Genomic DNA, 20596 nt, shown 5'->3' with positions numbered 1-20596 from the left:
CATGTATACTGACCGTAGGGGTGGCCTTGGTGTGGGGTTTGGGGGGTTCTGTGGGGGGCTTTTAACCGTTTATTTGGATTCCTCACATTTTAATCAATGTTAAGGAAGATGTTGGGTACTATGTTTATTGAATATTATATCAATCCAATGAATTGAAACGGCCAATTTGGGTGCAATTAATTCACTTAATTTGTCTTTCAACAAAACAATGTTGCAGGAATGCTTATCTTATCAGTTTATAACTACAGAAACTATTTCAGAACGACGAGATAATGGGTGTCGAAATCCTCTTTCTTGTCTTTTTGAGATGGATAACCCTCTATAGGGCGGAAGGTAGCCCAGCGGTTAAGAGCTTTAGGCCATTAACTGAAAGGCTGCCTGTTTGAATCCCCAAGCTGAATAAGTAAAACATCTGTTGATGTGCCCTTGAGCAAGGCACTTAATCCTAGTTGCTATGAGTGTCTACTAAAGTGTCTACTATTAGTCTAATTTCATCGACAAACAGGCAGCGCAGTTTGTAAATGTCAGATGACAAAGAAAAACATTTGCCGCCAACCATTGCAATGAATTCAAATTAATTAACGCATGTATGCGCTAATAGCATCTGTTTTTGCAGTGTCATGGCATTTCCATAGCCTTGTCAACAGACGAGGTGAGGTGACATTTGAAGAGCCAGGGACAGAGAGGGGAGGCAGTAGTCAAATGGAGGTAGTTGCATATGCTCAGCGGCAGGTAGCCATCGGTTAGAAGCCATACAGCAAACAGAGGGTCATTGGTTCAAATCCCAATCTATTTCCTGCCGTTATGCCCGGGAAAAAGGCAATTAATGCCTACATTGCTTCAGTGTGTGTCACAGCCAGGTGTGTGTGTTTGTCAGGGGGATGGGTTAAAAGCAAAATACATTTCTGGGACTTGAAAAGAAAACACACATGATGTGAATCTTTGTCAATATAACGTTTTCCTAGATTTCTGAAAATTATACATACAGTATATGAAGTAACCACATAATCTCCAACCTTTTTAACCTGTCTCTCCTTTCTGGGGATGTTCCCACTGCTTGGAAGGCAGCCACAGTTTGTCCTTTATTTAAAGGGGGAGATCAAGCTGATCCTAACTGTTATAGGCCTATTTCTATTTTGCCCTGTTTATCAAAAGTATTGGAAAAACTTGTCAATAATCAACTGACTGGCTTTCTTGATGTCTATAGTATTCTCTCGGGTATGCAATCTGGTTTCCGCTCAGGTTATGGATGTGTCACTGCAACCTTAAAGGTCCTCAATGATGTCACCATTGCCCTTGGTTCTAAGCAATATTGTGCTGCTATTTTTATTGACTTGGCCAAAGCTTTTGATACGGTAGACCATTCCATTCTTGTGGGCCGGCTAAGGAGTATTGGTGTGTCTGAGGGGTCTTTGGCCTGGTTTTCTAACTACCTCTCTCAGAGTGCAGTGTATAAAGACAGACAATCTGCTGTCTCAGCCACTGCCTGTCACCAAGGGAGTACCCCAAGGCTTAATCCTTGACCCCACACATTTCTCAATTTACATCAACAACATAGCTCAGGCAGTAGGAAGCTCTCTCATCCATTTATATGCAGATTATACAGCCTTATACTCAGCTGGCCCCTGCCCGGATTTTGTGTTAAATAATCTACAACAAAGCTTTCTTAGTGTCCAACAAGCTTTCTCTACCCTTAACCTTGTTCTGAACACCTCCCCCAAAAAACTCATGTGGTTTCGTAAGAAGAATGCCCCTCTTCCCACAGGTGTTACTACTACCTCTGAGGGTTTAGAGCTTGAGGTAGTCACCTCATACAAGTACTTGGGAGTATGGCTAGACAGTACACTGTCCTTCTCTCAGCACATATCAAAGCTACAGGCTAAAGTTAAATCTAGACTTGGTTTCCTCTATCGTAATCACTCCTCTTTCACTCCAGCTGCCAAACTAACCCTGATTCAGATGACCATCCTACCCATGCTAGATTACGGAGACATAATTTATAGATTGGCAGGTAAAGGTGCTCTCGAGCGGCTAGATGTTCTTTACCATTCGGCCATCAGATTTGCCACCAATGCTCCTTATAGGACACATCACTGCACTCTATACTCCTCTGAAAAGTGGTCATCTCTGTATACCCGTCACAAGACCCACTGGTTGATGCTTATTTATAAGCCCTCACTCCCCCCTATCTGAGATATCTACTGCACCCCTCATCCTCCACATACAACACCTGTTCTGCCAGTCACATTCTGTTAAAGGTCCCCAAAGCACACACATCCCTGGGTCGCCCCTCTTTTCAGTTTGCTGCAGCTAGCGACTGAAACGAGCTGCAACAAACAGTCAAACTGGACAGTTTTATCTCAATCTCTTCATTCAAAGACTCAATCATGGAAACTCTTACTGACAGTTGTGGCTGCTTTCTGTGATGTATTGTTGTCTCTACCTTCTTGACCTTTGTGCTGTTGACTGTGCCCAATAATGTTTGTACCATGTTGTGTTGCTACTATGTTGTTATGTTGTGTTGCTGCCATGCTGTGTATCTTGTGTTGCTGCCTTGCTATGTTGTTGTCTTAGGTCTCTCTTTATGTAGTGTTGTGTTGTCTCTCTTGTTGTGTTGTGTGTTTTGACCTTTATTAATATTCTATGTATGTATTATTATTTTAATATTTTAAAATCCCAGGCCCCATCCCCACAGGGGCCTTTTGCCAGGCCGTCATTGTAAATAAGAATTTATTCTTAACTGTCTTGCCTAGTTAAATAAAAATAAAAATAAAAATAATAATCGCATGCCCATGACATCAACCTCTCAGTTGATGCGCTGAGGTAGGTATATGACGACTGATATAGCGGGCTAGGGGAACTCAACGACGAAACGGAAGTCCCCCGTGAGCGTCTTGATGGAATGTAGTGAGTTGGCTAGCTTGATAGCAAATTAGCTGTAAAGTCGACGAATTGCCCTGTCAAACATTGAAGATATATCGAGTGGTCTTTAAATAATTATTCAACGATGCCAGGTAGCTACGTTTTTGTTGCGCTACTGGCTGCTGTGCATTCCAGATACAATTTGACCTGAATCGTGTGTGCATGTCATGCAGTTAGCCTTCGAGCTAAGTTTGGTTTAGCTTGTTACTACCACTACCAGCCAACAGTTTTATAGCTAGCTATAAAGACAATCCAAGGTAGTAAGAAGGCTTTGCTGGTTACAGATGACGTAACATTCACTCTGTACATCAAAAACAGCTAGCTAGTCAAGTTGGTCCATGTGTGATCCAATATGCGTGTTTTTATATATTTCAAGTTAGTTAGCAAATTTCGCTAGCCAAGTAGCTTTCTAGCTCGCTAGTGGTATGCCAAAGCCTTGTTCGGAGGGTGTTATGTAGCGAATGTTAACTTAAATAACTAGCTAGGTAACTTGTTTAATCAGTGATTTGATGGCTATAGTAAATTTAGTCGAAACTACAACTCATTTTATCACAAATTATTTTCACACTGCTTAAGTTGGCTATCTAGTTAGTTAGCTAGTCCGTGCTTGTTTTCTGAGTTCGCTAGCTATCACACTTGCTAGCTACGTAGTTAGCTAACGTTGTCTACCAACTAGCAAACTACCTAACGTTGTTTACCAACTAGTAAGCTAGCTACTGTAACTAGCTCACTAGCAAACCGACAATACTCAAAATAGGATTTGTGCTGCGATGAACGGTAACGTTAGCTGTAAGTAACGTTACTCCAGTTAGCTAATTGTCTGGCTGGCTTGTTGCAGCTGTGACACGCAGGTAGGCCTCGCTCCGTGTGGGGTTTGTTATCACATTTTTCTCATGACATGTGCATCCTTCAATGCTGACGATACAGGTAACGCGTTAAGTATAGTTGAGTTCTGCCGTTATAACGGTATCAACTGGCTTGTTAGTAGTTGTAGCCACGTCAGCTGTAAGCGCAGCCACTGACTCGCTACTCTTGGTCTATAACTAGTATGATACTAGCAAATATTAGAACTAGCCTAACACTTTCATCTGTGATACTACTAGCTAAGTAGTAAAATAATGACATCTGCACTTTATTTGCGTTTTGGCAATATATACTTTTTCATGTGTTGGTAGATAACGGTTTAACTTTCTACTCTTATGTTTTAGGTACGTTTTTTGACCTTAATGTTTATTAAACACGTAATTTATTCAGTTTACCCAAACTGAGCTTTACTGTCAATTTGAAAACCATTTGCTTAGTTTAAAGTGGGTTGCCATTTATGTGTATGTGAAAACGTTAACCCTGCAGAGCCTGCGGAGATGAACAGTCCTGAGATGGCGAAAACACCAGGCGGCAGCAGTGCCCCCGGGAAAGAGAATGTGGCCAATGGGCACAAGGAGGGAGAGGTGGGCAACAACAACAACAACAACCCCTTTGCTGACTACATGTGGATGGAGAATGAGGAGGATTACAACAGACAGGTCAGTGATTTAGGACCACTCTTTATGTACATGCACACATACGTATGCACACAGGTGCACACACACACGGACACAGTGATAGACAGAGGGACACCCACACAGATGTACAGACCACACACACACACACTAAAAGGTGAGGAATGTTGCCCTGGATAGATATTGCCTGGACTTGTACACAGATCTAGGATCAAGTTACTCTACTCTCAGGATCAAGGGACATGTACATTCTTCCTTGCAGATTTTCTCAAGCTCTGTTAAGTTAGATGGGGAGCGGCAGCCAACGAGTTACATTTGTCCCATCAGATCACAGAATCGTTTGTCTTATGCGCTGTCTTTCACATGCCTTTCTGCAAACTCCAGCCATGCTGTCATGTGCCACTCTAGAAAATAAGGGAAAGCCGCACACTCTAAGAGCTCAGATGCAAAAATGTAATAACCTAATAACCAACGTTTCGACAGCAAAGCCGTCTTCATCAGGGTATCATCACAAACACTGCGAGATGAGTCATTTATATTGTGTCAAGAGACACACAGGTGTTTGTAATCATGGCCAAGTGATGGTTAACTCAAATATTTAAAAATAGTTTTCTACTCCGCTAGCCAGCACCTCGCCTTTTATAGGTGTGCGTTTCTTTTTTCTAGATTGTCATGTGCCACTCTCCCGTAAAGCCCAGATTGGTGAAGTGCTGTAGAGACTGTTGTCCTTCTGGCAGGTTCTCCCTTGCTCAGTTTGGTCGGACGGCCAGCTCTAGGCAGAGTCTGGGTAGTTCCATATTCCCTTCCCCAGATATATGCCTCATCACAATTCTATCTTGGAGATCTACGGACAGTCCCTTGGACTTCATGCTATAGTTCATACTCTCTCATGCACTGTCATGACATAGACTGATCAGGTGAATCCAGGTGAAAGCTATGATCCCTTATTGATTTAACTTTTTAAATCCACTTCAATAAGTGTAGATGAAAGGTTTTTTGAAGTCTTGAGACTGAGACATAGATTGTGTATGTGTGCCATTCAGAGTAGTGTTATATACCAGTACCACGATACCAAACTGTCATGATACTTATGACACCAACATTTTTAGAATACCGCATTACTGTTTCGTATGATACTACCACATCTAAAGAACCCACTGGCGCCTGTTTATAAAATGCGTATGAAGTCAGTTTTGTTTCTAAATTCAGTAAAAAAAATATATATAATAGTTTATTGTATTTGCCGGTCCTTATATGCGACGGGTCCAATAATGTTCATAATGTGTCATCTCTGATCAGCCAGCCGCATGGCCCACATCCCCTTCCAGCCGTCACTCACCTGCTTCTCTTCGTCCGCTCTTCCTGCACATCTATTCTATTTTTTTCCATCCATTTTTTTATATAATTTAGCCGGCGATCAGGGATGCATACCCTTATCATTCTTCCTTACATTTGATACATTGGAGCAGCCCGCAGAGTGAGCAAAGTTGATACATTGTGTCTTTTCATCCTTGGTATAACCAACAGCATTGGCCAATCTGCGTAGGCTTTGCAAGTTGTCACTCAGCAGTGCCAGAGAGGGAAAACGGATTCGTGACAGTCATGCTTTCAGCTTCAAAGGAAAGAAAACGGCTTGTCTCTAGCTCAAACGGTAAAAAATTCAATAGAACCCATATTACGTTGGAGCATTGTGGTCCACATGGTCCAGCATCCCTGTGGAATGCTTTGGCCACCTTGTAGAGTCCATGCTCGGATGAATTGAGGCTATTCTGAGGGCAAAATGGGGGGGGTGCACCTCGATATTAGAAAGGTGTTCGTAATGTTTTGTACACTCCCCTCGAACCTGGGCTGCCCTCCAGTGCTCTTTGAGAAGGAGGCAAGGATAGAGGACATGAGGAAAGACATGTTAAGAAATAATCATCATCTACTGCTGATTGTAATCCAGCCCTATTCTTTCCCTATTGTGTGGTCATCCCAGGTGGAGGAGGAGCTTCTGGAACAGGAGTTCTTAGAACGCTGTTTCCAGGAAATGCTGGAAGAGGAGGATCAGGATTGGTTCATCCCCGCCAGAGACCTCGCCCCGGGGGTGGGGCAGATTCAGCAACAGCTCAACGGGCTATCTGTCTCCAACGGCAACGCAGATGAACTCGCGGTAAGTCCTGTCAGAATGTTTGTCCGTCAGAATGTGTCACAGTCTGTTTACTCTCTACACGAGCAGCATGTCTGATGAGCGTCATCGACCAAAACGTCACTATATTTATAGGGCCAGTTTCCCAGACACAAATTAAGTCGAATCCTGGACTAAAAAGCATGTTCAATGGAGATTCTTTATTCAGTCCAGGAAGAGGATTCATATTTTGTCCTGGAAACCGGCCCTTAGAGTTCACCTTAGAGTTACAAGGCTGAGAAGTTCAGTATTTGCTTTGGAGTGTCATCCACATTCAGTACCTAGATACCTTAGGTAGCCCATCTTCTCCAGTTGTTTGATCAGACACCATACCTCTTCTACTCTTAGGGACGGTCTCTCTTCTCCAGTTGTTTGATCAGACACCATACCTCTTCTACTCTTAGGGACGGTCTCTCTTCTCCAGTTGTTTGATCAGACACCATACCTCTTCTACTCTTAGGGACGGTCTCTCTTCTCCAGTTGTTTGATCAGACACCATACCTCTTCTACTCTTAGGGACGGTCTCTCTTCTCCAGTTGTTTGAACACAGACACGATACCACTCCTTCTCTTGGGCCCGGTTTCCTGGAAAAAGATTAAGCCTAGTCCTAGACTAAAGACCATGCTGAAAGGATATTCTCCATTGAAATAGGTTTTTAGTCTAGGGTTAGGCTTAATCTGTCAGGGAACCGACCATCAGCTGGAGACACTATCCTGTGGTGCATGTTACAATCCGAACCATCTGTTCGGTGTCTGCTCTTGTCAGTTTTTAATGTTGAGGCCCTGTTATTTTTACCTGTTCTCTCAGGTCTGGGTCCTTTTTATTTGCTCCTATACTAAATCTCTCCTCTCTTTTTACAGCGCAAGAGCAGCTTGAACCCAGAGGCGAAGGAGTTTGTTCCGGGAATGAAATACTAGGGTCCTCCCGCCAGTAGGGGGAACCCTCATAAAGACTCTTTGTGACTGCTGGCTTCCCAGCAGACACCCTTGCACTCGCCTGCTTTTGGGCTGTGTGGGGTACATGGGGTGGGGTTGGAGGGTGGGCTTGGGTATACTCTTCAATAAGCTTTTGGTCGCATTCCCCTGCTCAGATGTTGCATGCATCAACCTATGGTTACGTGCCAAGTCATCTACTGTGCCGTCGGGCACCAGATTGCTATGACATGTGGTTAGCTGATAAATAAAATGTCTATCCAGGAGTTGTAAGATCTGGAATGCGTCAGCACCGTCTTAGTAGGGGAACGCAGCCTTTTATTTCCGTTTTGTTCCTATGTGGTTAACTAGGCAAGGGGCAGTGATGGGAGAAGGGTGGGCAGGGGCCATATCAGTATAAAATAATCCTATTGGACAGAATGGGAGGGGCCATCAGTATAAGATTTTCTTATTGGACAGACGGCAGAACTGGAGGTCAGATCTGCATAGAAAGTTTGTTTATTTTTGTTCTTTCTCCTCGATCTCAAGTGCAGCCGTGTAAGTCTGTCGTCGTGGTGATCGTGGCTGGAGATTTGTCTCTCCCCTGATCATTGTTGCGGTTTCTTTTTTTCTGTTTTCTGGATGTTTTTCTTTTCCTCAGAGGCTGGTTTTAGGGTAGGTAGTGTGTAGGGGCGAAGTAGGCTTGGCGAAAGATGGACAGACTGCAGTGTACAGAAGGATTGGATGCAATCTGGCTGTGGGGGTGGAGCTGACTGAAGGCAACTTGAAACCTGCGAGGGACTTCCGTGGCAACAATTTCATTTTTTCGTTTGGTTGATATGTAAAAACTTGAGTTGAGATCCTGTCACAGTGTGCGACTTGCATTAACAAATGAGGACAAAGTATGATGGAATAAAGATCAGGTACCCTCTGGGACTTTGGTGTCTTGTTCATTGTTTTATATACAGGTTTGATTCTGTTATTACATGTCCAGTAACCTGTCATTACCTTAGCTAAAAGTCCACTAAAAAGACCACGCTGTGGGTTTTGATAAAAAATGTTGACACAAACAAGTACCTCTGAATTGTCAAAATACCTTTTTTTCTATATTAACCTTTGTCAGGTTGAACATCGAATAGAGACCATGCAGGTCTAATCCTGCAAGATGGTTCAGGTCAGTTGTCTCTGTTCTGTCTACGCAGGGCTGGTCTTGGGTCTGGACAGGCCAGGGTAGTTCTGCAGCAAAATCAGAGGAATAACATAATGAATTGTATTGTCTTTCCTCCTTTTGCTCAACTGCCTTTAAATTATTGAAGTTATCAGTTAATTGTTTGGCTGGATTTATACTGCAAGTGTAACCTGATCCCAGACCTGTTTGTCCTCTTGTCAACACCATCGCTGTCATTGTGAACCCAAACATGGTATGACAGTGAGGTTGCATGATGGTACAAGAAGACTCTCACTACACCAAACCCCTATTCACATCGACGGGAACGCAGTGGAGAAGCTGAAAAGCTTAAAGTTCACTGACAATCTGAAATGGTCCAACCACACAGTGTGGTGAAGGCGCAACAGTGCCTCTTCAAACTCAGGAAGCTGAAGAAATTCGACTTGGCCCCTAAGACTATCACAAACTTTTGCAGATGCACAATTGAGAGCATCCTGTTGGGCTGTATCACCGTCTGGTACATCAACTGCATCGCCCACAACCGCAGGGCTGTCCAGAGGGGGGGTGGTCTGCCCAGCGCATCACTGGGGGTACACTGCCTGCCCTCCAGGACACCTACAGCACCCAATGTCACAGGAAGGCCCCAAAAAATCAAGGACATCAACCACCTGAGCCACAGCTGGGTGAACCGGTAGATAACCTAGCTATCAGTACAGGTGCATCAAAGCTGGGACCGAGAGACTGAAAAACAACTTCTATGTCAAGGCCGTCAGACTGTTATATAGCAATCACTAACCGGCTACACCCCGGTTACTCAACCCTGCACCTTAAGAGGCTGCTGCCCTATATACATAGACATGGAATCACTGGTCACTTTAACAATGTTTACATACGGTTTTACTCATTTCATATGCATATAATGTATTTTAGTCAATGCCACTTCAACATTGCTCACCCTAATATTTATTAATTTCATTATTTTACTTTAAGATGTGTGTATTGTTGTGAATTGCTAGATACTACTGCGCTGTTGGAGCTAGGAATGCAAGCATTTCACTACACGCGATAACGCCTGCTAAATATGTGTATGTGACCAATACGATTTGAAATGTAAACGTTAATGGGGTAGGGACGTCCCTTGGATTCCGGATAGCAAGGGCCTATGTGAATGTACAACCTATAGCATATAAATCTCAATCTCTGTGTAGAGCCCTCTGTGCACCATGAGGTGAAAGTCACAGCCTCTACAGTGTCTAGTGTAGTGGTGTGTAAGTGCAGCCATATGTTTACTCTAATAGGGAGCCTTAACTGGGTCTTCGTCCCAAAATAATTTTCACAGTGCACCATAGGCCCTGGTCAAAAGTAGTGCACTACGAAGAGAAAATGGTTCCGTTTGGGATATTACCTTCTTGGTGAAGTGCCTCTGATACTCTGAGCGGATGTGCCCTTGGGTTTGGTCTGCGGTGTGGGCACCAGGCTGGTACTCGGTGGTGCAGGGCTCCTTCTCCAGGCCACTAGGGGGCTTCCTCTGCCCAGGGACGTAGCGATCAGGGCCCTGGTACCGGTCCTGGTACTCTGACACCCAGGCCCTCCTGGATGGATGGAGAGGATAGGATGGTGAAGCATATTAAAGTCTGTCATAATTCGGTCCTTCCCCTCGGCCCTAACCTAGCTATGTTTTTTATTTTTTTATTTAGGGGGTAGATAACCTAGTTATGTTTGCAGATCTGAAGGTCTGTAGGACAGGTATAAGCAGTAGTGGTGGAGCTGCTAAAATTCCACATTACTCCCCAACTGGGTTTATTGTGACATCACTTTTACCTCTGGCTATTACAGACGCCAGACTACATGATGGACAAAGCCTCTGCTGCACCACTTGACTGTTAATGGGTTGCTGGGTGAAGGGGATTGCTATGAATCACTGTATGTGTGAATCACTATGTAATCTGCTCTGTAGTAGTCTGCAGTTATCTGTTGCAGTGAACAGATTGCAGGAGCTTGAGACAGATGCAAAGAAAACTGGCATGGGGTAGAACGAGCTGGAGGAGACTGTCCAGAACAGAGTGCGAAGTGCCATGCCTGTGCACCATGGCATTAGGTAAGTAAGTATGAACAGATCCCTCCTTTCAATCCGTGTCGGTATGTCGATGTGATCCACTGTACCAGTTCAGTGTGGCTTCAGGCTGGATGCGCGGGCCTCTCAGTGTGGAGGGGTTGTCCCAGTGTGTGTAACTCTGGCTGTAGGTGGTCACACCGTCGAATGGCAGTCCTACACACACACACACACGTGGATGAGAGTTATCATGAATAATCCCATATACAGCTTCATACTGCACCTACGTCACAAGTTTAACATGTTATTGCCATTGAGGTTTGGCCAGCAGGCTCTCGAGAAAGTAGGTGGCTCGGCCCGTATTAAAGCGTCTCAGAGTAGGGAGTGCTGATCTAGGATCAGAGTGGATGGTGGTGGCACTGCCCGTATTAAAGTGTCTCAGAGTAGGGAGTGCTGATCTAAGATCATGGTGGATGGTGTTGAGTACTATGTTTCTCTCTACTGGGTGGCTATTGGATCTACCAGGGTGCATGAAGGCTGTACATCCCAAATGGCACCCTATTTGCAATATAGTGCACTACTTTTGACCAAAACCCTATTCCGTATATAGTGCTTATAGGGTTCTGGTAAAAAAAAAAGTAGTGCACTCTATCTATCTATCTATCTATCTATCTATCTATCTATCTATCTATCTATCTATCTATCTATCTATCTATCTATCTATCTATCTATCTATCTATCTATCTATCTATCTATCATAAACACACACACATATACATACATACATACATACATACATACATACATACATACATACATACATACATACACACACACTCATGTTCTATTTGGGACATAAGGCTGGTGGTAGAAAGCCTACCTAGGTGCATGAGGTTAGACTGGGTGGCTATGGGTATAGAACAGTGTTTAATATATTGTTATGTCTCTATAGGACCTACCTAGGTGCATGAGGTTAGACTGGTTGGCTATGCGCTGGTTGATCTGGCCTTCCTGCCTAGATGAGTGGGTCATGTCCCGACGGAACTGCTCCTCCCTTAACCGCTCCACCTGCAGCGGGAGCTCCCCATCACTTCCTGTGACAACAGGAACAGGTAGTACACACACATATGTTATTGGTGCTGGTCTATCATCTTGCACTAAAGGAAACAAAAGCGGATAAAATGTGGAGTTATAAGGCCATTCAAAGCCTCAAATAAAAACATGTTGTCAATACAAAATTAACAGGGTATTCCCTCTCTCACCTTCTCCACTGCCGATGTGAGGCAGCTCCACCATGTCCTTGGGTGTCGTTGTGACCCCTGTTGGGTCCCCTGTTGCCTGTGTCCATGCCTCTTTCCGGGCAGGGCGGGACGGGATGGAGTTACGGACTGAGGTCGAGGGGAGAGAGGGAGAGACCGACCTTCGTTCCCCAGAGTCGGAGCTCGAACGCTGTGGTGGTATCTGGCTCTGCCCCTTCTCTGGAGGAGCTGTCCTTTCCACTTGGATCATACTGAAATTCTCACTCTCCAATGTAGCTGCCCTCACTGTTCTCCCCTTCTGGAGAGAGACACAGAGAGAGAGACACAGAGACACAGAGAGAGAGAGAGAGAGAGAGAGAGAGAGAGAGAGAGAGCACAGAGAGAGAGAGAGAGAGAGAGAGAGAGAGAGAGAGAGAGATATTTGAGACTGACTAAGATAATATCAATGCATCTACCATTAAATGCCCCTAAGGTATGCCAGTCAAAGGACAGGTAAGACAAATAAGTTAGTTCTTGTGGCTGAGGGACTCACCTGAGTGAAGGCAAAGGCGGGGTTCTGTGGGCCGTTGGTAATGGTCTGGAAACACTGTCTGTAGTACTGAGCCCACATATCCGCCAACTGAGAGACAGACAGGCAGAAAGACAGACAGACACACAGATAGGCAGACAGATAGACAGACAGGCGGGCCAAATCAGGGCAGTGTGAATGTGTACAGTGTGTTAAGGGATCAACAAAGGTTCTTCTACGATCCTCAAAGTCCTTCAAAGAACCGTAGGGTTCTTGTCACTGAAAATTGCCCCAAAAGGTTCTTAGAAGAACCCCATAGCAGGTGGGGTTCATCGAGGAACCACCTTAGTTCTTGGGGGTTCTTGCAGGAACCTAATTGCCCCTCTGAACATTTGGATTTGAATTTGAAAGGACAGCAGGTGCAGGCACTTAACTGAAAAATGTAAAGATCTCCTCAATTTAAGATAAGGATTGTCCCTTGTATGATCTAAATGTATATTGTTTTATGATAATACCATCTATCTTTTCATATTTGTGCAAATCTTTCTAAAACAGAAAATTGACAATTTAATGGATATAAAACCAACAAAGAGATAAGAATATGTAGGCTATAAGAATATGTTGAAGGCTAGCTGTATTGGGTGCAGATGACTGAACTGATCACCTTTGTGTCTGTCTTCAGGTATACAGAGGAGGAGGCATACAAAGGTATGTCAGTTGGTATTGGTATGTTATGCAGATCACATGTACCATCCTCCTCCCTTACCTCTTCAATGAATATCCCATAGGCCTTTACATTATGGACAAGGTATGTGTATGAAAACCATTATCAAAACAGTTTTTTTTCATTCACATTCACCACAAAAACCTAGGTATGAATACTGTCGTGTGCATGTTTTGTTAATCATCTGTATAATTACTATTTTTTTGGATTCACAGACTTCACCCTCCCTACACCTCTGATGAATATAACAGGAAACCTGTTCGATCACCATGCACTGCAAAATAATTCTGGCTGTGGATACGGAGAACTTTAACACAGTAATTTAACATCAACAGGCCAGAAGATATACCCATGTGACTTGGAGTTCTGCTGGGAGTTCACCTCATATTGAGATGAGTGAATTCTGCTTTGCCACTAAAATCATAATAAACACTGACAATTAAAATATTGTGTTATTGTTATGGTGATTGTTAATAATACATTAAAAAAAAATAGGGGGGGGGGGGGGGTAGTTCTTCAAAGAACTTGGGTTCCCCCACAGTTTCAATTTGAAGAATCCCTAAAGGATACTCCAGGAACCTTTTCCTTTTAGAGTGTATGGCGTTAGTATACAAGTTGAAAAGTGTTGGTGTGTGTGTGAGAGAGAGGGAGAGAGAGAGCGAGTTAGTTGTACCTTCTGGTGTGTGGTGCAAGATGGCTCTGCATGGAGCCTGAACAGCCTCAGGTGCCGATCACTGGGGGGCTTGTAGTCAGCCCCATAGGTGCTTTGCTGCCCCACTCTGGCCTGAGGGCCCCGAGACTGGAGGAGAGAAGAGTGGAGAGATGGATGAACCCTCACCTTTAACCAACCAAGAGCATCAGTGAAAAGTCTTAATTCTCTGGAAGCATTATGAGACAATCTCATTGATTACCTATTCTTACTAGTTGAATAGCCTAGTGTTTATGTTATGAAAATTCTCAAATATGGCCACCCGTGCTAGACATACCTGAATTTGCCTTAAAGAGTGCATTAAATTGCTCTTGTTCCCTGATATTTAAGATGGTCCTTCGTCAAGGATAAATCGGAGTCAACGCTAGCGAAACTAAAACAGGCTACATGAGACAGTGGTTAAATGTGTGTTGGAAAACCCATAATAGTCTATGTTCCATAGAACGTTGGAGTCAAAATAATATACTTTTTATCGATTCCTTAGTTACGCAGCGATATCATAAATAGGGTGATGTCACAGCATTCCAAAATAATCTGAGTCTTCGTAGCCGTTCTAAAAACAATGGTCATAAATGAAAGAAAAATTAACAATACAAATATCGTAATAAAATCAACCATGAATGGGAGGTTTCACTTCCTTCATTCTTCACAATACATGTCTTATTCACTGTATGGTTCTCTGTGTAGGCTATTATTCGTTGTATGATATCACAAGGGTTGGTCTTTGTACATTCAGGTAGTAAGAGGGACGTGCATTAACGCCCTGGACCAGACGTAGTAGCCTGGGGGCGTGAGAAAGGTGTGGACGCAGTCATAATTTCACAGTAGTATTTGCCGCTAACGTAACGAAAGAAAGAAAAGCACACCTACATTTGTCAGGGGGAGAGTTTTGCCGTACAAAAATCACAAGTGTAGGATTATGATACCGTAAACTAACATATATCAAAGTCAAATCCAAGTTAGTGGTTAAAGTTCACTTGTATTCCGAGAGTCTCTTTGAACATAATGGACACTCATGTGAAAGCAGGACAAGTTTACCTTCAACACCGACATGTAGAAAAGGTAAGCACGTAACTTTATTTAGCTCACTTAATTGTACACATCCTGGTACCTTATCTATCTTGTTTTTGTGGAATGACAATAATAGTCAATAGGAACATATTGTATTTATTTCGAATTTGAAAGCAGCTTTATAACAGTCTTGTAATGTAAGTTTTTATTTTGGTTATTTCGAGTGTTTTGATATTGGCTATTGCTGTTATCATGTAAACTGCCACCCCCTTGTTTATTGCATGTACTGTGTATGACAGCAATCTAATCCGTATACCATTCCATTTTACATTTGAATGTATATGATTGCAGTATACGAGGACATTTACTGTAGCCTACATGTTGAAGTCTTACTTGCAGAGACAGGCTAAATTGGTAATGGTGCGTGTGTAAAGGTATGAGGGTAGAACGGATCCTCACTTGCGTGCCCAGACACAGTACTGCTCCCAGTTTCCTCATGGCACGTTCCAACATAATGTGTCCCAAATGGCACCCTATTCCCTTTTCAGTGCACTACTTTTGACCAGGACTCACAGGATCTCTGGTCAAAACTAGTGCACTATGTAGGGAACAGGGTGCCATTTGGGATGTAAACCGAAACACTGCCAGGCACACGTAAAACAGAGGGAGGGGCCAAGGCAGTACTGTACCTGAGCACACATACCTCATCTACCACTGCACCTTTATTTAATAATAGGCCGATGTGCTGGGGGGGGGGGGGGGGGGGGGGGGGGGTGATGATATTCTGAGTCTGTCATATGACTAATGTTTTGTCAGGGAAATGGGAAAACTAGATACTCACTTTTTTTTAATTCTCTTTCTCACCCACAAATTTTCCTCCCCTTCTCTTGGCCTTTCTCTTTTTCTCCCCATTATTTCTGTCTTCCCTCTCTGCCCTCATCCCCTTTCTTCCCTCCCTCCAGAAGTGGAAGCAGCATTGGCTGGCTCTCTACCCCTCCAGCCGCTGTGGTGTAGCCAGGCTAGAGCGCCTGGAGGTGGGGGGAGGAGAGCGGGCCGGTCCCTCTGGGGTCTGGAAGCACCAGGACAAAGTTAAGGAGAAGAGGGTGATCCGCCTGTCAGAGGTAAACCTTACTGCTGTACTTGTCTTTCTTACTAACACTGACTTTGCTTATAGCTGCTTTATTGAGGATTTGTTTTTTTACTGGCACTGACGGTGATACAGTATGTGGTTGTCTTACCTAACTTAGTGCATTCAACTATGATTGGCTCTGGATATGGATAAGCCTAAGGCCCTCCGATAGACTCGCGTCCTGTCTAAAGGACGTACTTGTACATCAAACTGGCTCATGCTACAGAAACAGGAGATAGGCCCCTGCTCCTATGAGCTGTTTGAGCTTGCACAAGCCTTACCCCCAATCTATCTCCTTAATGCTGAGTGCCAAGCAGAGACGCACCAAGTCACATTGTTTACAGTCTCTGGATAAGAGTGTCTGCTAATGGAGTAAAATGTAGGTGATCAGGGTCCTGAGGCTGCCCCCACACGCTGAGGCCTGCCCCAAAGACAACATGGCCGCCTTCTGTGTGGAGACAGACGGCAGGAGGTACGTCTTCGCGGCGGACAAGGACGACTGCTTGGAGTGGGTGGAGAGGATGTGTGACATCGCCTTCCAGGTGAGAAGAGCAGCTTCAGTTACAGATAGAAGTAGAATCAGACTTTATTAGCGTTCAACATAGGGCTGAGCGATATGGACCAAAAGTCATATCCCGATATATTTAGGCTGAATATCGATATAAGATATATATCCCGATATTTTTTCCGCAAAGTGAGAGCAAATGTTCAGTCAAAGTCAAAGCCAGATATGACATGTCTCAAGTAGTTTTATTGAAACCGGCTATTTCAGTGAACAGTTGAAAATTCAAATGAATAAATAATAAACAGGGCGCTTCACCTGGTTCAGATTAAATGCTCAGCTGTTCAAATAACAATAACATGTAAACATAAACACTGTATATCAACAGGAGTACCTTTTTTGAAATCAAAGCTCCATAAGGTGCCTGACTTCAGTGTACATGTGTGGCAGTGCTTCTCGTGCAAAGTAGTTGCGACTGGGAAGCTCATATCTCGGGTCCATAGTTTTCAGTAGCTTTTTGAATCCGACTTGTTCCACAGTTGCAACAGGGACCATATCCTTAGCAATGTGATAGGACACCACTTGCCAATTTTATTTTCATAAGGCACACTGCGGGAAAATGAAGTTTGCAGTGAGCTTTGTTTCGGGGCTGGAGCTTTTTCGGGTTGTCGACGGCTTGCGGCTGGGGCTTCTGCAGCGCGCAGTTTCACACACTCTTCGTATTGCAGTTTGTGCCACTGTTTTAGGTGGTGAAAAAGATTTGTAGTGCTTCCACCCCTGGCTGTAACTTTTTTATGGCACTGCCTACATATTACGTGATTTTGTTGCTCATCTGATACTTTGAATCCGAACCATCTCCAAATTACTGAGCCAATGCTTTTTCTTTTACTAACCAATTCCTCATCAAAACGCTCCGCAGACGCTGTTGCTTCCTCCATGTTTGTTGAAGTGTCTGTTCCTGCCCCTCCCCCTCTGTGCATGAAAGAGGAGGCGCGGGGAGCAGCGTAGAGAGCTCCGGGTCTGCAGCTTGCTTGGAGCAAGGATCAAAGCGCAAATTTGAACTATATCGATATATGCGAAATGGTCTAATTTCATATCACATTTAAAATATATCGATATATTTTTTATATCGATATATCGCCCAGCCCTAGTTCAACAACGCTGATAGGAAATTGTCTCGGTATTGGTACAAGGCTAACAGCAAACGCCATTGTTCACTGGTCTCTCTATCATTAAACTCTTTTCCTCACCAAACAGTTATTATATAGAGGATGTGCACACTCTTAGAAAATAGGTTGTAAAAGGGTTCTTCTGCTGACCCCTTCTAGAGAACCACACGACTTTACCAAGTTTGTATTTTTTTATCTGTTTTAAAACAGAAACGGGAAAAAAAGTTCCAAAATAAAAATAATCTTCCCTGTATAAACCTCTGTAGAAAGGGTTCTACATGGAAGCCAAAAGGGGTTCTCCTATGGGGACAGCCGAAGAACCCTTTTAAGGTTCTAGATAGCACCTTTTTTTCTAAGAGTGTAGGTATCTGTGAGGACAGTTCTCACGGTCTAATCTAAATACATGTCTTCTCTCCCAGGGAGGCTCCACTGGTCAGCAGCCCCAGATTCAGATGGAGGACAACCAGATCTACGTCTCCAGGGAGGAAGGTGAGAAGCACATCAGATATCCTAGTGGCCACACAAACTATAATGAACAACCATTCTTCTGTCTGTTTATGTCTAATGGGCGTATGATTACTGCTGTCTTGGAACAGGTTCTTCTTTTCAAAGATATTACTACGAATAAAGGAAAGATATACACAAAATAGAAAACTAAAAATAGAAAGGAACACCATCCATAGTGCTTCGGTCATGACCCCCACTCTCCCTCCTCTCTCCCCTCAGTGAGTGAGTTCAGGGTGGGTGTGAAGCAGACACATGTAGCAATGCGCTGCGGCCTCCAGGGGGAGTACTATTGGCTGCAAGTGGCCCAGGAGGGGCTGGTCCTTAAGGAGGAGGAGACCAGGAAGAGTTTGCAGGACTGGCCCTATCGGCTGATAAGACGCTATGGCAGAGACAAGGTCAGTAGAACCATGGAATTTAGAATCTCATTGAGCCATAGAATTAGATTCCTAATCTGTTATTAGTTTTAATCTAATGCTACTCTCTAGTGTCTAATTTCAAGGCCATCACAGTACGGTACTATGCTGCGCTACAAAGGCAAAACGCAGTAACTACGTAATTTCTTTTACTGCAAATTCTGACTTCAAAATATTTTTCTGTCTAGACAGACAGCAATTTCTGGTACTTCATGATATGTTCTGATCAACTGGCTTGTTTTGTGTCTGGAAACAAAATCCCACATTAATCAGATAATATACCTGGTCATTACAACAGATCAAATTTACTGTGTTTTGCCTTTTTAGGGCAGTGTGGGTCCAAAACAGGATGTCTAAGGATCATTGTAGGGTCATCAGTGTCCATTCAAGAAGGTTGCAGGTTATAATACGTATGGTGCCCACATTAAATGATGCAATTTTCCAGTGAACACCTGTGGGAATTTTCACAAATCATTGTGTCCTCTTGGTTCTCCCACAGTTGACATTCTCCATCGAGGCGGGCCGGCGCTGTGACTCTGGACCCGGAACCTTCACCTTTGAGACGTGCCAAGCTGACGACATCTTCAGCCTCATCGAGACCGCCATACGGGAACAGAAGGCCGTCGCCGGGGACGAATTTGAGGGCGACACTGTGGTTGCTAACTGTAGCCGTAATATGCCTCGTGCTCGTTCACCACTGCCCAAACTACCAGATAGCGCAGCCATTTTGGAGGGGAGCTACAGTTTTAAGCCAGTATTTTCAAATGCTATTGGCTCAGAGCAGTGTGTGTACTCACAGCCGCCTAATTTTATTGGCTCTGAGGAGTGTCTGTACTCTGAGCCAGCAGACAGCATTAAACCCAAAGCCCCTGGCCTCAACTCCTATCTGACGCCCCCAACAGCCTCCACCCTCACCCCCTCTATCCCTCTATACCCCCGCAATCACCATGGCAACCGAACGGAACCAGTGTACGCCGACCCAGCAGACATTCTCTCACTCATACCCCCAAGATCTACACCACCACCGCCCACTTCCTCTTCCTGCTCTTGTCACCACGGCAACAAGCCAGAGCCGGTCTACTCCGAGGTGTACGACCGTGCGAGTCGTCTACCTGACAAGACTCAACAACAGAACCAGGACCAGCGGGGGCAGGAACCTGGCAATGAGGAGCCCATCTATAGTGAGCCTTGTGTGGGGACCTCAGCCAAGGGCCCCAACACTGACCCGTTCGCCCACCTTTACAGCCGGGTCTGCAAGCCAGGCTCTTCATCACCATCCTCATCTTCATCATCATCCCCCTCTTCCTCAATGGCCTCCTCTTCCTCCTCATCATCATCGTTGACCATTACCAGGACCTTGGCCACCAGGAGGCCCACTGCTGGACGCCAGTCACCAGAGGTCATCTATGAAAACATGGGGTTCATTTAGGATACTCTGCTGCGTCTGAAATGGCACCCTATTGCCCTTTAAGGTGCACTACTACTGATCAGCGCCCATAGGGATATATTGAGACCAATCCACACATTCACTCATTTCACAATGTTATTGTATACTTACTTTATTTATTGAACTTGTTTTCACATACAGAATCATAGTTTTTTCTTCTGATGTAATAACTTTTCTATAACCTGTTATGAATATCAACATTGCACACCAGTGTAATGAACATGAGAGAGGGAGAAAAGAGCGACAGAGATCTTCCAGAAGTCTGCCAGTGGTCGATGTAAATATTACAAACATTGTTAGCCTCCTCCTCTCCCCAACAGAAACAAATGACTTCCGCTCAGTCTCACATCCTTTTCCTAATTGACTTTGTTTTACTGATGTGATTCAATAAAACAATAATGGGTGTGTATCCAGTAACTCTCCTTCCACTATTTGTTTTGTGCATTGATTGTTTAAAAAAATATATCTTTATTGTGCCCCTCAATAAATTAGACTACT

The 20596-nt window shown here is 44.1% G+C and overlaps 3 protein-coding genes across 4 annotated transcripts; 2 read left to right on the top strand and 1 right to left on the bottom strand.

The window, feature by feature from the left end:
- The first annotated feature begins 2829 nt into the window (after nucleotides 1–2829).
- pai2b (Polyadenylate-binding protein-interacting protein 2B) lies at nucleotides 2830–8435 on the top strand. 2 transcript variants are annotated; one of them, XM_014194631.3, is made up of 4 exons: nucleotides 2830–2907; nucleotides 4273–4445; nucleotides 6400–6573; nucleotides 7449–8435. In XM_014194631.3, exons 1-4 carry the CDS (start codon nucleotides 2898–2900, stop codon nucleotides 7503–7505), a joined length of 414 nt encoding a protein of 137 aa, XP_014050106.1. In that variant the 5' UTR covers nucleotides 2830–2897; the 3' UTR covers nucleotides 7506–8435.
- A 15-nt stretch (nucleotides 8436–8450) lies between these two features.
- Nucleotides 8451–14675, bottom strand: LOC106602212 (uncharacterized). The gene is made up of 8 exons (XM_014194722.3): nucleotides 14198–14675; nucleotides 13885–14010; nucleotides 12512–12598; nucleotides 11983–12277; nucleotides 11680–11814; nucleotides 10831–10936; nucleotides 10073–10259; nucleotides 8451–8735 (listed from the first exon to the last, which is right to left on the bottom strand). Exons 1-8 carry the CDS (start codon nucleotides 14219–14221, stop codon nucleotides 8694–8696), a joined length of 1002 nt encoding a protein of 333 aa, XP_014050197.1. The 5' UTR covers nucleotides 14222–14675; the 3' UTR covers nucleotides 8451–8693.
- Nucleotides 14676–14716: 41 nt separating this feature from the next.
- Nucleotides 14717–20511, top strand: LOC106602211 (docking protein 1). Its single transcript, XM_014194717.3, has 6 exons — nucleotides 14717–14982; nucleotides 15894–16052; nucleotides 16444–16602; nucleotides 18151–18220; nucleotides 18458–18633; nucleotides 19151–20511. Exons 1-6 carry the CDS (start codon nucleotides 14926–14928, stop codon nucleotides 20078–20080), a joined length of 1551 nt encoding a protein of 516 aa, XP_014050192.2. The 5' UTR covers nucleotides 14717–14925; the 3' UTR covers nucleotides 20081–20511.
- Nucleotides 20512–20596: the final 85 nt, after the last annotated feature.

The sequence above is a fragment of the Salmo salar genome, chromosome 04 (genome assembly GCF_965601325.2).
Source record: "Salmo salar chromosome 04, fSalSal1, whole genome shotgun sequence".
Taxonomy (NCBI): Eukaryota; Metazoa; Chordata; class Actinopteri; order Salmoniformes; family Salmonidae; genus Salmo; species Salmo salar.
This window is presented reverse-complemented; position numbering and strand designations above follow the sequence as displayed.

Coding starts and splice junctions, on each gene's coding strand:
- pai2b (XM_014194631.3), top strand. Junction 4,446..6,399: donor AGGAGGATTACAACAGACAG/GTCAGTGATTTA, acceptor TGGTCATCCCAG/GTGGAGGAGGAGCTTCTGGA. Junction 6,574..7,448: donor GCAACGCAGATGAACTCGCG/GTAAGTCCTGTC, acceptor CTCTTTTTACAG/CGCAAGAGCAGCTTGAACCC.
- LOC106602212 (XM_014194722.3), bottom strand. CDS start 14,221: ATGCACTCTTTAAGGCAAATTCAG. Junction 12,599..13,884: donor CTTGCACCACACACCAGAAG/GTACAACTAACT, acceptor TCTGTCTCTCAG/TTGGCGGATATGTGGGCTCA. Junction 12,278..12,511: donor CCGCCTTTGCCTTCACTCAG/GTGAGTCCCTCA, acceptor GTCTCTCTCCAG/AAGGGGAGAACAGTGAGGGC.
- LOC106602211 (XM_014194717.3), top strand. CDS start 14,926: ATGGACACTCATGTGAAAGCAGGACAAGTTTACCTTCAACACCGACAT. Junction 16,603..18,150: donor TGTGTGACATCGCCTTCCAG/GTGAGAAGAGCA, acceptor CTTCTCTCCCAG/GGAGGCTCCACTGGTCAGCA. Junction 18,221..18,457: donor CTACGTCTCCAGGGAGGAAG/GTGAGAAGCACA, acceptor CTCTCCCCTCAG/TGAGTGAGTTCAGGGTGGGT.